This window comes from Ambystoma mexicanum, chromosome 10 (assembly GCF_040938575.1).
Source record: "Ambystoma mexicanum isolate Mex_15411 chromosome 10, UKY_AmexF1_1, whole genome shotgun sequence".
Classification (NCBI taxonomy): domain Eukaryota; kingdom Metazoa; phylum Chordata; class Amphibia; order Caudata; family Ambystomatidae; genus Ambystoma; species Ambystoma mexicanum.
The window spans coordinates 540706094-540722504 of NC_090932.1; the positions used below are offsets into that span (position 1 = coordinate 540706094).

The following is a 16411-nucleotide window of genomic DNA, read 5'->3' on the forward strand; positions in this document are numbered from 1 at the left end:
AGGAGACCAGAAGACAACTTGGGCAGACACACGAGGGGGTATAACAATTGGGACCATGACAACTATGCTCTAATGTTCACCATAGTCTTGTGAGTGCTGAAGCTTGTCACCATCGTCTTCTGAATGCCATCCTCTCAATTTATTCCTCCATTGTGGCATTTCAGAGTCACATGCTGAACTTGCCTTGTCATGCGCGCTGTCATGCATGGACCTGTCCCTTGTCTAGCAACTTCCAGGGTTTCCGCCACCGACCTAACAGAGAGAAAGTCATCTTGGTGCAAGATGAGGCATGACACATACACGGTCTGCTGACTCACTGAGTAAGCACAAAGTCACTTAAGTCCTGTCCAGCTGTCATTGGGGGAGAGAATCTTAATGGACATAAACTGAACATCATAGTGTGCTAGCAATACAATCATGTGTTTAGTTTGGAATGTGCATATTGACCAATTTTATTTGTAACACAATGTTTCCTGTATTTGACAATAAAAAGATTATTTAAATCAAGTGTATGGAAGAATGGTGGGGGATGATCTAACAGCTGCCTTCTTTTTGTGGTTTACCTTACAGCAGGATTTAGAAATAAAATAAAAAGGCGCACAAAGGTGTTTCCCCCTTGAAAAGAAAGGCCAAAAAACGCAAGAGGCTGAGAAGCACTCGCGAAGGGAGCAGAGAGAATATGGGACAGAGAGGTCAACTGCAAAGTGAATGCTGTGTTAAAATTCTTCACAGTAAGCAACATCAGTTTCAATCTAGATTGGTAGACCACAAGCAAGTAGCCTTATATACAATAGCAACAGCTGTGCACCATGTAGATTCTGAAGCCAGAGACATTTGAATCAGGCTAGCAACCAGACGGTGTGACTCGAATCCAACAAACACTTCCTAGATGTGCTTGAATTTGATCCTTTCCTTTGATGGGCTCCACCTTTTCATCTCCTCTATGGATGATAAGATGAAGACTGATACACAGACAGCAAAGACCATTGTGGTATTTTCGAAGCCGTCTCTAAGGCTTCTACTTTTATTGTCTGTGAATGTTCTAACAGGTCTGAACCCATCCACACCTTTTGTGGGGTTTCAAGTTGCAAATCCTTCCAAAATCCATACTCACGTGTGGACAACCTTTGGTGTGGGAAATGACAAATAACCCCAAAGGCTCCCCCTCTCGCAGTTGTGATGACCCCAAGTCTGAAAATAGGCATTCCTCAAATGAAGCATATCTCTCTTGCTGGATGTCAAGTATGTGACTTCTTTCCTGCCTCGGACAGGATGAAGCAGGATTTGTGGATCCTCAGAATTCTGGCTTCCACTTCCTTCCTGTCTCTCCTCCTGGCATTTGAACCCTTGAGCTGGTTTCATTAGTGAAGTGCTGTCTGGGAATTATTTAGGGTTCCTATTAATAGAGAAGGACAACAATGCAGGACTACATTGCCTCCCCGATGTTTCCCTTTCTAATCAGTATCTATTTTTTGAAAATGGCCACTCTTGCTCAACACTGTGCTCATTTCAATAGGCTGTTGGCTCTGCAGTTGATTGTTGTATTCGTATCCCCATATCCTAATCTGTCCCCTTCACCGCGGATTTGTGGCAAATGGGTTTCATTACAAATAAAGGATTCTCCCCTTTTGGAATAGGCACAGCTCCTCCATTCTTTTCCAGGGTAATGTCTTCTGGAGCTGCCTTTCCTGATTTGAAAAATGTGTACATTAATATCTACACTAATTATTAGCTGATTATCTTATCTGGTCTCCAGGAAACATCATCTGACATAAAATCATTCTGGCTGTATATGTCAACACTGACAATCCTTTATAGAAATTGTGTGGAATTCCTTTCAGGGAAAGCTTATACCACCCTCAAAGGGTTCAAGTTCTCAAGGAGTTGTGCTAGATATTTCTTAAGAGCGCCTGGTATGTACACCCTGTGCATTGAGACTTTTGGGCCTCATGTCTTGGTGGTTCCTTATGTGTGTCTTTGGATACACCATGCCCATCTTGAACCTTTGGACCATTGGCATCAGGCTGCCCAGCCCCAATAGACCCAGACTGCCATCTCCTTAGAGATGAGAAAAATATTTTGGTGGATCTACCAGCCAATCTGCTGAAGTGTGTGCTTATGCAGCCTCTGATTCGTTGGGTTCTGTGATGACTGGCCTTTCTACATATGGGTGGGATGCAACCCTTCAGCACTGCCATTTTCACAATCTGTTAGGTCGCAGGCATTGTACATCAACATTTTGGGGCTGAAGGACAAACTTTGAAAAAGCTGGCCCTTCTTTCCATCAGCATCCACAGTGTGTTGATATTCACAGACAGCACCTCTGCAATGTTCTGCTTGAAAAGGCAGGGTAGTGGTGGCAGTCAGGTCTTCTCTTTGCAGTCTGGCAATTTACATTATGTGGCTATCTAATGCAACATCGGCCTTGTAGCTTCTTATATGTCAGGAATGGTAAACAATCAGGCATAACCCCACACACACTTTCACTTTGTCACAATGGAAGCTTCACTTTAATGGGGTACAGAAAATCTTTGTGACCACTATATTCTCACTGGATGATTTCTTTGCTTCACATCCAATAATGGGGAGAGACTCTTGGGGCAGGACAGTTGCTTTATGACTGCCACTGAAGATTTTACAAAGGAGCTGATGCTGCCAAACCTGCTATCTGAGTCAAATAGCCCCTAATTGTCCCAACAGTTATTGGTTCTGCATTTCATTTGGCTCAGAAACTTACACTGTGCTGGTCCGATGTTCTCTATAAGCCAAGTTGGTTGGTTCTTCACAATACCTTTCTCCTCAGTTGATGTCCTTACCTGCCTGGTTCCCAAGGAATGTGTTAGTCATTTTAGCCTCTCCCCAGAAAAAACCCATATTAAGTAGACAGCCATAAGAAATTCTGCTCTCTCTAGATTTAAAAGCAGGTGGACAACGTTTTGTCTTTGACCCTTGGCACATGCTGCAAGGTGTTATCCTGACCCCTGGACAATGTGTTGTTGTGGAGGTGTTGGTCTTCTCTTCCATCCGAAATACCTCTCATCTACCTCCTCTTTATCCCTTCCTACCTTCTCTTCCTTTGAATACCAGTATAAATCCTTTTCATTCCCTCACCCCATATCCTTCCTAATTATCTATAGACCTCCTGGCCCCCTCTCTTCCTTCTACGATGACCTTGACCACCTCCTCTCTCTCATCTCCCCGTTTCCCTCTCCCCTCACTGTCCTTGGCGATTTTAATCTTCACCTTCCCACTCTGCCACATCCCTCTCCTCTTCTGTCAATTCTCGACTCCTATCTTCTCTCTCCTCTCCCCTCTTCTCCTACCCACTCCTCAGGCTTCACACTAAATATCATCTTTAATTCTACTTACTCCTCCTCCCCTGTTTCCTCTCTTCCCACTTATCTATCTGATCACTCTCTACTCTCCTTCTCCCTTACTCCTTCCTCCCCTCTTCCCTTTCCTTTACCCCCACCACTTCTTTCATGTGACGTGACCTTCAGAATGTTAACCCTTCACTCTTCCTTGATTCTTGCTCCTCATCCCTTCCACCCCTCTCTAATTTCTCCTCTCTCCCTGCTAATTTTGCCCTCTCCTCCTTGTCCTCCTCTCTCACCTCTAATCTCAATTGAATCTATCCCCTCTCTTCTTTCTCCCCTACTCATAAGCCTTCTCAACCCTGCCACTCCCCTCACCTCATTGCCATGTGGCGTCTCCCCCATCGTCTTGAACTCTCCTGGCGCAAATCCCCACTCTCCCTAACCAAACCTCCTACTTTTCTTATCACTCGCTATACGATTCCTGCCTTAATTCTGCAAAACGCTCCTACTTTTCTAACCTTCTTCACTCCCAAGCCTCTCATCCTCATCGCATCTTCCAAACCCTCTCTCGCCTCCTCTCTCCACCCTCTCCTGACCTCTCTTCTACATCTCCTCTTTCTCCCTCTGACTTTGCTAACTTCTTCTCTGAAGAAATGTGTTCTCTTCATCAAAAGATAATCTGCTCTCCTTCTTACTCCCTCTCCCTTCCATCCTTGCCCTCCCCCTCGGCTTGCATGCCTGAATTTTCTCCTTTCACTCCATCGGACATTTCTCTCCTCCTATCCAAATCCCACCCTACTGCCGCCCCTTCTGATCCCATCCCTACCATTCTTATGCCCAAGGATTACCCACTACTTATCCCTTATCTTACCTCCTTCTTCAATACTTGTCTTTCTACGGCCACCTTCCCTACTGCCTTCAAGCATGCCACTATTATCCCCATCCTTAAGAAGCCTTCTGCCAATCCCATTCTTGCGTCTAACTTTCGTCCTATCTCACTTTTACCTTTCCTCTCTAAACTACTTGAACACCTTGCCTATTCTCAACTTTCGACCTTTATCTCTAACCTCTCTCTCCTTCTGCCCTCTCAATCTGGCTTCTGCCCCAAACACTCCACTGAATCTGCCCTCACCTATGTCCTGAACTCTCTACTTACCACTCGCAACGCTAAGCAATCCTCAATCCTTGTTCTCCTTGACCTCTCTGCTGCTTTTGATACTGTCGATCACCCCTTACTTCTCAATACTCTTTCCTCCTTTGGCTTCAAAGACTCAGTTCTTAACTGGCTCTCCTCTCACCTCTCCAACTGCTCATTCACCATCTCTTCGGGCGATCAAACCTCCTCCACCTTCCCTCTGAACTTTGGCGTTCCCCAAGGTTCCGTCATCGGACCCTTCTTATTCTCTCTCTATACTTCACTTCTCGCTCCTCTCATCTCCTCTTTTGGAATTTCTCACCATTTATATGCTGATGACACTCAACTGTTCCTCTCCTTCTCTTCCTTCACCCCTGACTTTCATCTTAAACTCTCCTCCTGTCTCACTGCCATTAAAAACTGGATGTCATTGCATTTTCTCTCTCTCAATACGGACAAAACTGAAGTCCTTTTCTTCCCTTCAGACACACTTCCTCCTCCCTCGCCCCCTCCTTCCATTCATTTCCCCCGAGTTGATCTTCCTATTTCCGCTCATGCCCGGAATCTAGGAATCTACTTTGACTCTTCCCTTTCCTTCACTTACCACATTTCCATTACTACTCGCTCTTGTCGCTATCACCTCTTTAATATCCGTAAAGTCCGTTCCTCTCACTTTCCATGCAACAAACTCTTAATCTCTTCCCTCATCTTTTCTCACCTCTTCTACTGCTGTTCTCTCTTTTTTGGTCTGCCCTCTTCCCATCTCGCCCCCCTTAAACCCCTTACCACTCTGCCATCCGTACCCTCTGTCTTCTCTCTCCCCATGATTCCATCTCCAATTCACTTTCCAACCTAGGCTGGCTTCCCTTCCACTCCCAACTTAAATTCCACTTCCTTTGTCTCGTTTATAAATCTCTTCATGACCTTGCCCCTCCTTACCTCTCCTCTCTTTTCTCCTTGTATGCCCCCTCTCGCTCCCTACACTCTGCTGACCTCTTTTTACTGTCTTTTCCCCCACCTCCTTGTGCCTCTTCTCGTTTACGCTCCTTCCAGCTCCTTGCCCCCCTACATTGAAACTCCCTCCGTTTCTCTATACGTTCCATGTCCACCTACTCCTCCTTCCGTTCCTCCTTAAAATCCCTCCTTCCTCGCCCCCCTCCCTGACTTCTCTCCCCTTCCTCCTCTCCTTTCTCCTCCCCACTCCATCTTCCTGTGCCTTTATCTCTCCCTGGCTCCCCTATGATCTCCACCCTGCCTTCTACTCTATCTACTCCCTTTTCCCTTTCCTCCATCCCATACCTCTCCTCTCTTCCTCCCCAAATGCAAATTGTTCCACATGCTGTTTTTCTGGTTTGAATCATGTATATTTGAATGCTTCTATGTTCCATGTTTGATGTTTCTGGTTGTTATGCTGTAAAGCACTTTGGAGTAAAGCGCTATATAAACAATAAAATACAAATACAAACTCAGATCAGGAGGGTTTTTGGTTTAGAATCTTATGGGGGTAATGGTTGATAGTCTTTCCAACTTCTTTCTTCTGTTCATCATCCATATCCTACTTAGTATCAGCATATTTATTTCATGTTTCTTTTGAGCATATGACTTTGAACCTAGTTTTGTGGAAAACCAACCTTCCCGTGGCAGGCACTTCCACTTGTCAGGTCTGCATACAGGGACATCATTTCACCAAAATGCCAGGGGTAGCGGAAGTGACATCAAACGACCTTGACCTATGATGACATCACAGGAAGATGTCATTTGACACCGCCCCAAGTGACATCACAGAAAGTGATGGCACATGACCTTTCACCCCTTGAAAAAACAGGAAGTGACATTACAAATCATAGCCAGTCAGATAGCACAGCGAGTAGAACGCTCGCTTTGACATATGCACAGAGCCTTCTGATGAAGGTTTGAATCCCGGCAGGGCCAAACTCAGCCTTTCATCCTTCCGAGGTCGATAAATGAGCACCACACACTGTGGGTAATAATAAGCAGGGCTCAGATACCTGAGGGTTCGTAGCGCTATATAAATGCTACATTATTATTATTATTAAATGCTAAATTATTATTGTTCCTCGGTTACACTTAGAAAAATATGGTTAAGATATGACTGTAATATGATATACATTTCATACATGAATGGATCACCATACGTAGAATTAATGTCAGTGTGCTTAGGCCGATATTACCAAAATACTGTGAATTGCAGCAGACTTCCAACACAATAACCTGGACTATTGTACATCACACAGGCTAACCTGTAAACAGACATAACATCTCGAAGAGACCTAAACCGCAAAGCACAGACATCCAGTGCCTGCCAAGTGTCTGGCCACAGACTGGAAACATCAACTGACCAACACAAGTCCAACCAGAAGACAATCACAGGCTGTACCACTTCATGCTTGTACACTTGGACAATATGTGCAGAGGTTTTGTCAATAGTGCTCTTTGAACCATTTCACAGCAACCCGCTATCACCAGTCAACCAAAGCCTGAATATCCCCCAACCATTTTCCCCACTGGCACCCCACCATCGAATGTGAGTCGCTAAGGGCCCTCCATCTACAGCTTTAAATGTCTGACACCCACTCCCGCCCACTAACACTGTGCACGTCCATTACCTTAATGTTTACACAATGCCACCCTCCGGCAACTTAAGTCTCCAGCATTCTCCAACACATCAACCTCAAGCAATTTAAGTCTCCAGGACTTTCCTTCAACACCCTAACAGCGTGAGCCTCAATTACCCTCCTCAAACATCTTATATCTGCTTTCAGTGAATTTCAACTCTCTTACAACACATTACATCTCAAACACTCTCTCCCAACATCTGTAAGTCACTAGTACAACACCAAGTCTCCATTACCAGCCTTCATAACATTGAGACCCAAGCACACACCTCAAACCCAGAGTTGTGCCAGTGTTTATGAATGATTTGAAACCTTCTAGCCATCACCTTCCTGTTTTGATTATTTGGTAAGTAACCCACAGTTTCTTTTGTTAGATTGCAGATAGAGGGGCAGGATGTGTTGCAGGTCACAGTAATTGCAGTTTTTTTATATTTAAAAAATATAAACAGCAGCAGCAGCTCCATGACATCACCCGTAGAAAAGGCCCATTTTATTATTTACTTTGGTCCTTTATATTTTGCTTAATGCCAGCCTCCTCCAGCTTCTAAGCACTGCAACCGGAACTGAACCCATGTTGCACATCATCCTCTTGTTCCCAAATCAAATGCACTGCCCTTGAGCAATCCTTCTAAATATATACATGTTTTGCTTGAGGAAGTAACAGATGGTTTCCATCAAATGCAACTTTATGTAAATTAATTATCTCACCTTGTCTCTATCTACAGTGTGCCTAGCAGATATGGGTCAGGCCACACAGGGCCCAGGCAGGATTCCTCGCAAAAGCCACTGGGGCACACCCCTCATCACAGGTCCAATGGCTCACTTGATGTGCAAAGCAGACGCGAAAAACACGGATGAGATTTGTGTTCATGATGTGCTGTCACTTAGTCATGCAGGCTGCTCTTAACCTTTCCCAGCTGGCTAGACCTAGCCCTCATACCCTTCCTGTTGCTACAGTACTGGGTATGAGCTGCAAGGACAGCCCCACCTCTGAACCCAACCATTCAGGCATTCTTCACTAATGGACTGCCAAACTGTTAGTGATGGCAGCTTCATGGTTTTTCCAGCAACCCTTTATTTCTCCAGCTAACAAGATCTAGATTCCAGTGAAAAAAAGCTGTAGTACATTTAGCTGCATTAACAACCATCTATTTAAAGTACAACACAGATATCTGCTCTTGGCACTGCCTCTTTGTCCAGTGGCCCGGGGGTTGCAAGGACATGTCTAGGGGTACCAGAGAGGGAGCCAGGGGTAGCAACTGTTACCCGTGGCAACCCCCAAATGACGTCCCCGTTGTACTTGTTGAAATCTGTTATGATGTGCCATTAAGATAAGGTGGTTATCTGCAACCAACCACCTTTTCAAGCAAAGTGTTTTTCTGGATCTTAATAGCAATCATGAGATTGATCTTGCTTTTTTTCAAAGCCCTCTTTTTTGAAGGATAACCAGAACCTGCACAGCATTGATGTTTGCATAGACCTAAACTTATCATCATCAAATAGCTATATCTTCTCAAGTGCTACAAAAGAATACAACAGCAATATCACAACATAACATCATAAACAACAATCACGTTAAAATCTCTGTTATAAACTTTAAATAAGTCAGGCAGAATAAAATCTCAGTTTTAAATCTCTTACGTCTTGTAAATACCCACATCATATTTCATTATACTGCACTCCTTCAGCTTCTAGACCTAAACGTCTATCTTAAATGCACTACTTCTACTATGTTATCTAACATATTTTTTTATATTCTGCTCAGCTAGACAAGCAGGACTTAAAAGTATCAATGTCCTGCCTATTGTCCTGCATTCATCTCTTCGGCTCTGTGCATTACCTTGCTCTTCAAAGGGAATTCACACACACTCAATTACAGCAAAGGCAACATCTAGCACTTTCCGAAGACACATACCCCTGGAAGTCATTTGCAAAGTGGCTAGTCCCTCTATTCCTTCCAGATAAGTCCTCTAATAGCTCTAAAATGACTAATGGGATGGGGCTAGAGTTTCATTCAGAAGTGAGAAACCGTGCACGGAGGTTGTTGAGAAAGCACCTTGGCTCAATTTGTAAATTTGTTGCTTTGTTCCAACCCGCTCCTTTCTGTAACAAAAGCCCCATACATATGTAGGAAAGTGGATTATGGACGAGGAGTACGAGCACCATGAGAGTGAGCATCTTGTTCTTAATCACCATTTCACTTTGTCTCCTTTCATGCTACCCAACTGTTTGTGTTTTAACTGTGGCTGTTCTCGTACTACTTTTACTTCACTCGTATTCAATAAATTCCCAAGCATGGTACCTTTTCTTGCTGTTTACTGTCATAACATTTTCACCATTGCCAATTTTTTCTTTTAAGCCATTGGGTACTTCAATTCTGTTTTGTATTCATTTTGTTGGCACCATTTACTTTGTAGAATTCTGTTTTTTCCATCAGAGGTTTTCTGCTATGCTTCACCTTTTACAACTGTCAAAATCAACCTGCACCCTGTTCTCCTGCAAATGAGATGCTCCTTGTGATGTATCAGCTTAACTGCCTTTCTGGTTTATCCATGTCTTTAGAATTCTCACATTACAGCTCTAAACGTCATGGCAACTGTTTGCTTTGTGTGTACTTTTCAAATTGATTGATTACAAACAATTGCTTGTATATCATGTTTTCACGTTCAGCAAATACGTATTGCAATACATGTGGCTCCTGTTACTTTGCTTACTTTAATCCTGCTTTCTCAACTTTTATTCAGAGCTTCCTCCTCACTATCTGTTCGACCAGGGTCAGAAACAGCGTCCCAACACCATCAGCCATGTATGTTGGTACCGGAATCAAAGCCTCTCTCTTACTGATTACCTGTGTATGATTCAGGTAAACCTACCACCTCAATCTAATGCAATAGATTGAAGAATCCACCTGTATTGCTCTGTTTGACTTCCTTTAAAACTCCAACCCCAATCACATGGTAGCTGTAACTCTGCCTTGCTACAATACCTTCAGCATCATGTATTCCACTACTTTTCCTTCCACCCTATTCACCTGCTCCTTTCCATTGCAGAGATTTCTACTTGTTTGTACCACTATCCAACACGCTGCCTGCTTATACTTTCACACTCCATTCCTCCTAATATCCATCTTTGTCTGTCTGAATTGTTACCTCGGTCCCCTGACATAAATGTTGTTTGTCTGTATCTCACATTACCCGTACTACTCTATGATTGTGTGACTGCAGTTACCATTGTTTCTGCCTTTTCTCCTTCACACAGTTAGTGGTTAGTCACTTCAGTGTATCTTTGTCAAAGTCTCACCTCCACCAATGTGTGCCACAGGTCTTACACTAACCACCACCATACTGTCTCTGCCAGATATTATTTAATTTCCCATATCCTGCACTGTCGTAATCAAAGAGGTTATGAATTTCCCCTAACCCTTCCTGTCCAGTGTGTCTTCTTCGTCTAAACCAAATTTGTATTTGACAGATATGCCACTCTGTGCAATCTCAATTAACCAAGACCCTTATTCAGTCTTTCCTGCATGTAGTGACAGAGCTATCCAACTAAGAAGTAGGTCTTGAATTATCTTCAGAGGCTATCCCCTATTCATTAAAATAGGCAAAGACACACACCTAATGTCTCCTGCAGCCGTAGCAAATGAAATTCATATTGCCTATGTCATGATAATAATAAAAATAACAATTTAGCATTTATATAGCACTACGATCCCTCCGGTATCGGAGCGCTGCTTATTAACCCACGTGGGGTCATTACGACCCAGGCGGTAAGTACACCAACTTTACCACCATGGTGTAAACTACGTTTACACCATGGTGGATGGCGGATTTACCGCCCCATTCCAAGGTGAGTGGGGCGGTAAATCCCCATTTCCCATTTACCCTTCCCCATTCCCATTTTTGCCCCATAGGGCATAATGGGAGTGGGGAAGGCGCTAATTACGGCACCGTAAATTACGGTGCCGTAATTAGCACCATGGTCCCTTAGCGCCATGGATTTTAACGCCTGCAAAAAGCAGGCGTTAAACTCACCATGGCGCAAAGGGACCTCGGAATCAGGCGTTAAGGGTCGGCGCCATTTACGGCGCCGTTAACCCCTTAACGCCTGACTGGTAATGAGGCCCACGGTGTGTGGTGCTGATCCATCACAGATTTATTTTCCATCATACCCAAATCAAACACTGACTTATTTTAACAAAGATGTATTTCTTGCACTCGACACACAAATATATATTCTCAATTAAACCCAGTCTCATATTGGAAGATGATTTCTTTTCTGATCCCTTTCTTGTAGACCAAGAAAACATTCCATATCAGATACGTGAATTGTCCAACTGCCCATCTACACCATAACTTTCTTGAACTATGATCTACATTTTGGATTATGTGATTATCCCTTTGTATGCTTTCGTTCTTATTCAATGTAAAAACAAGAAATAGATTTTAAATACACAACAAAGGACACATTGGAAACAAATGCATATAGGCCTAGCATGTCAAATGAAGTATAAGACCATTGTAAACCTTTCAGTGTCCAGTTAGCTGTGAGCATTTCGCCTAGGTTTTGCTAGGTACATAGCTCCTACTCTACTTGGACATAGGTATAGGTCCAACAGACATTGCTGGGCATGCAATTTTTCACTTTTTTTTATTTTGTTTTATGAAATGCTGACAGTTTGAAAACGAGGATGAGAATCCAACAATTACTGGACCAATAAAATCCTCCAACTACTAAAAAGACACTATGGGCCTCATTACGACCCAGGCGGTAAGTTACCGCCTGGGCCGTGACTTTACCACCATGGCGTAAACTATGTTTACGCCATGGTGGTTGGCGGATTTACCGCCCCATTCCGACCTTGGCGGGGCGGTAAATCCCCATTTTCCCATTTACCCTTCCCCATTCCCATTTTGCCCCATAGGGCATAATGGGAGTGGGGAAGGCGTTAATTACGCCACCGTAAATTACGGTGGCGTAATTAACTCCATGGTCCCTTAGCGCCATGGATTTTAACACCTGCTAAAAGCAGGTGTTAAAACCTCCATGGCGCTAAGGGACCTCGTACTCAGGCGGTAAGGGTCGGCGCTGTTTACGCCGCCTTAAAACCCTTACCGCCTGAGTTGTAATGAGGCCCATATGAGAGTTGGGAAAGGTGTTTATTAAAATAGCAAAGTTAAGACATTAATTAAACAGAAACAGAATATTTTCATGGCAGTGTGTTGCCAAACACATGTTTGGTAAGCAGCCTCCTGAACAAGAAGAAAAATAGATAAGAATGCGGCACAGGAAAAATGGATGGGAAAAACTACACAGATCAAAAGGATTTTGAAAGGGAATGTTAGTTGGTGGTGCAAGTGTTAGAGGCAAGGTAAAAAAAGGAAGGAGCATTTCAAGAAGGGAGGATTAGGACGAAGGCAAAGGGAGTACTTGGTTAGTGGATATTTTCATTGATTTTGCTTCATTATTACAGAATGGAATTTAAATAATACTGAATTGTAATGAATATTTTGATGCATTACAACTTATCCACAAAGTACAAAATAAAATGAATAGGTTTATTGAACTTTTTTATTACTAAATATTGTTACATTAATTTTGCTGAACAATTTGTTATAATCCCATCTGTTAACCTTTAATAGTCCATGAACAACTTCCAACGACCCCACCATTTGATGCCAAAGTCAGAAGCCTTTTTGCAATGTTAGGTGTACACGTCAACTCTTGGATTAGGCAGGCTATGAATATGCAGACATACACTTGACAGTTACCCTCCCTTAGGGCTTCTAATTTTTGACAGGGATGTAGGTAATTGTTTATTAGAAATATGCAGCTCAGAAGTACATATTATATTATGCAATGTGCATGTACAAAAACAACTGTTTACCAAGATCGTTCTGAGGGAACTTTCGAGTCAACTAGATATAGTATCCAGCCATGACATATCCTTTAGTCTGGAGGAAAAATAAGTAACAAAGCATACTCGTGTGTATTACCCCCCTGTTATAATGCAACTGCACAACAGGTTTCCTGGCTTGTCTATCGAACACTACCATTGAGGCAAACAGGCCCCTACTGGGCTCTAGATACTTATGGCTGTAAAACGATCTGCACTGACCCACAGCTGCACAACAGGGTCACCAACACCATCATTTTTGACGAGTATGAACTAAAGAACATGCACCAAAGCCTGCAGCGCTGTCGGCTGGCAAGCACTGTCTGATTTGTCTTGTGATATACAGGAGGGTTCCTGGCGCTACCCGGTCCCCTGCGACCTATCCAGTCAACTACTGACAGTATGAGGTACATTCCTCAGTTTTAACCACCTCTGCATTTTAACAGGTTGCTCACTGTAAGGAAGGCATGGTATCAAATCAAGACAGACACAATTGATCCCAGTTAAATGGTGTTTATTAAACTGTAAAAAAGGGGTGAGATAAACGCCTAACCTAAACCTAACTATAGGAGCGGAGCAAGCTACGATCATCAAACAATAATGATACCGTCCTATTGGCATCTAGTCAAATAAAAAGGCCTATACTAAAACAACCTATTGCCCATCCTTAGCGGTACATTTATAAAAGAGTGTGGGATAATGTTCACAAGAAAAGAAAGAAGTGTTCACAAAATGATGTCAGGATGTTCTGGCCGGGGTCTCCCTTCCCCACGTTTTTAGCACAGGGCAAGGCAGGACTCTCGAGCACAGCACACTCCTGGGCTCCTCCAGCACAAGGTTACAGTTCCTCTTCCAGTATCATGGCCTTCTTTGCTTAAGTCTCTTCTCATGCAAAGTCACTTGCGATTGTACATAGGATTTGACTTGACCTTTATATGACCACCTTAACACATTCTAGCACAGCCTTCCCTATGGCCTCTTAGTATTTATAGTTTCTTTACTCACAATGTTCAACATAGTATCTTTGTTCAGGAGAGGGGTACTAGCCAGAGACCTTTCGACTGAGCGCCCACGTGGCACCGGACCACTCTCTCTATGGTACCAAGTTTGTACATAAAATACTTCTTTTCTATTTATCTTCTTAATGCTGCCACTGCAACCTTGAGCCTAGCACAGTCCGGTTGACTATCAGATTCTTCCGACTCACCGGCTGTGCTGAACTCGTTGGTGGATCCTTAGCCGCTGGAGTTAAGGACGGTACCACAATGGCAACCACGTCTCCCCGCCCTGGCTATTAGACCGGGAGGGCGCATTGTACCGCTGGCATCTGTTACACCATTCGCCAGATGTGATTTGCGGTCTTCTGTTTCTCTCATCAAAGGCTTTGCAGGTCTGGATTGAAAAGGGCAAAGTCAACTCCCTCCTTGATGTTCTTTCAGGTCTCGCCGCCTTTCTCCTCCATTTGAACCTCCATCCTGGAATGGCTGCTTCCTTGTGCGTTCGGCATTGCTCGGAGTGTGCGTGTGTGCTCTGCCTTTTATTCCAATGGTGAAGGGAAAGGGTAGTCACGTGTGTGTAGTTGTCGGTAATTGCCTGACTCTGCCTGACCCTTGTGTTGGGACATGTCAGGTAAACTGCTCAGGTATTGGTCCGTTGTCGTTCATGCTATGAGAAAGTGTTCGTGTCGGAAAGGGGGGCGGAGGGTAGAGTTTCTGAGTATCCTACCAGGCAGAATGGGGAAAAGGTGTCATAAGGAAGGGGATACTGCGTCTTACCCTTCGGTGTCCCACTTCCACTCCCTGAGGACCCCCCATCCAGGTGATCCTCCCCCCCTGGTCCACCCCCAGGAACTGGATTCAATAGCGAAGGCCGTGTCCTGGTCACCTATTACAGATCCCCGGGAACTAGCAGGTGAGACACCTTCAGGTTTCTCACGTCACCCACCACAGTAGTAGCTGCTTTGGCCCTGAAGAAAGCTGGGTTCTTCAGAGTAGAGTGAGCCAGCTCAGCCGAAACTCGAGTAGGCCGTTCTTTTTCAACCGAGTTATGTCAACAAAAGAAAATTCAGCATTAACTGTCGGCTAAAATGTGGCAGCTTTGCTTTGTCATATTGTCATGTTTAAAAGTTACTTGCCAATAGATTGCACTATATGAAGAACTGTATTAAGAATGATACCATGTTAGTCAATTGCAGGCTTTGTGCATGATTGTGTTCACAATTGGGGTTTCTACTGTTTCTATACAAAACTCTGATTTGGATGCTACTCGGATTCGGTTAATCTTTGTTTTTCTTTGATTTATTTTGGTTGGTGATGTGTGTGGACCAGCACTGAGACTGGTCGAAGGTATCCATGTGACTGTGAATGTAACATATGAGTTTAGACATGTAGGCATGTTAATTTAACCATTGGTATTCTGATGTTGGTGTTCATTTAAGCTCTATATTTATGCACCTAGTGTTTGTCCTTGGACAGATTTTTAAGTATGAATAAACAAACATTTTATAACTTACTGAGGAATTGTATTTACTGATATTTAAATTGAAAATAATTTGGCAGACGACATTTTTCGTTTATATTGCCACTATAAACCAGTATATGCTGTTTGCCACTCACCATGTTTAAACCACTGTCTCTAGCGTGCATGAGGCGAGATGGTAGACTGTATTACGCATGTCAGAATTAGAAAAGCGCTTTGCTCACCCCGAAAGGATGCTTGCCTTCACTTTTTACACTTCTGACGTATATCCCTTTTGGCTTAGTTAAGCGTGTTCACTGCTCTCGCTTTCCTACTGAAAGACGGCTTTAGTTGGTGGAAGTCATCACATTACAAGGACTCTCGCCTGCCTCGAAGCGAGAAAAAAGCTTTAGGAGTATATTCACCTTGGAGAAATGTATCACGTTACGCTGTATTCACTGATAACACTAATAAGCACTGCAGAGTGCGCTGGCATCAAAGGCCGTATAATGAGTGTTAGTATTCTGTCAGCAAAATGTTTCAAGGTGCGACCTTGCCAAGTTGAGACCCCCTCCGGCCCCCTTCGATTGAAACCCGTGTATTCTTGTGGGTATACGAGACCTGGCCAGAGGAGGGAGGGGGGTACACTTGCACTGAAGTCTCGTGTTGGCGTTGGTTGTGTCTGGATTCAGCATGTTCCTGGTAATGAGGTAATTACTCAGATGCTTCCTTCTTCAGCAGCAGCTCCATGTCATTTATTGTATTGTTAAAAGTGTGTGAGGCCCTTATCTAAGATCGAACAAGGTTGCATAATCTGCTCTATCGGATGGTGCACAAACAGGACTGTCTGCAATCACATTTTAGCTGGTGTGCTATACCAGAGGGCGAATGGCCATTGACAGATCAGAATGGTTTCATCCACAAGGACAGTCCAGCAGCAAAATGTCGGGCAATTCGCCTCTAGGACACA

At 43.7% G+C, this 16411-nt stretch overlaps 1 protein-coding gene across 3 annotated transcripts in view; it reads left to right on the forward strand.

Moving 5' to 3' along the window:
* Nucleotides 1-16411, forward strand: part of FARP2 (FERM, ARH/RhoGEF and pleckstrin domain protein 2) — a 4051843-nt gene that overhangs the window by 3859320 nt on the left and 176112 nt on the right. For 2 of the 3 annotated variants that reach the window (XM_069618112.1, XM_069618113.1), the window contains one exon: nucleotides 9833-9951. The exons of the other annotated variant lie outside the window; for it this stretch is intronic. In XM_069618112.1, the coding sequence (XP_069474213.1) occupies nucleotides 9833-9951 (119 nt within the window). The remainder of the gene's footprint in view (nucleotides 1-9832; nucleotides 9952-16411) is intronic. 3 annotated transcript variants of the gene reach the window in all.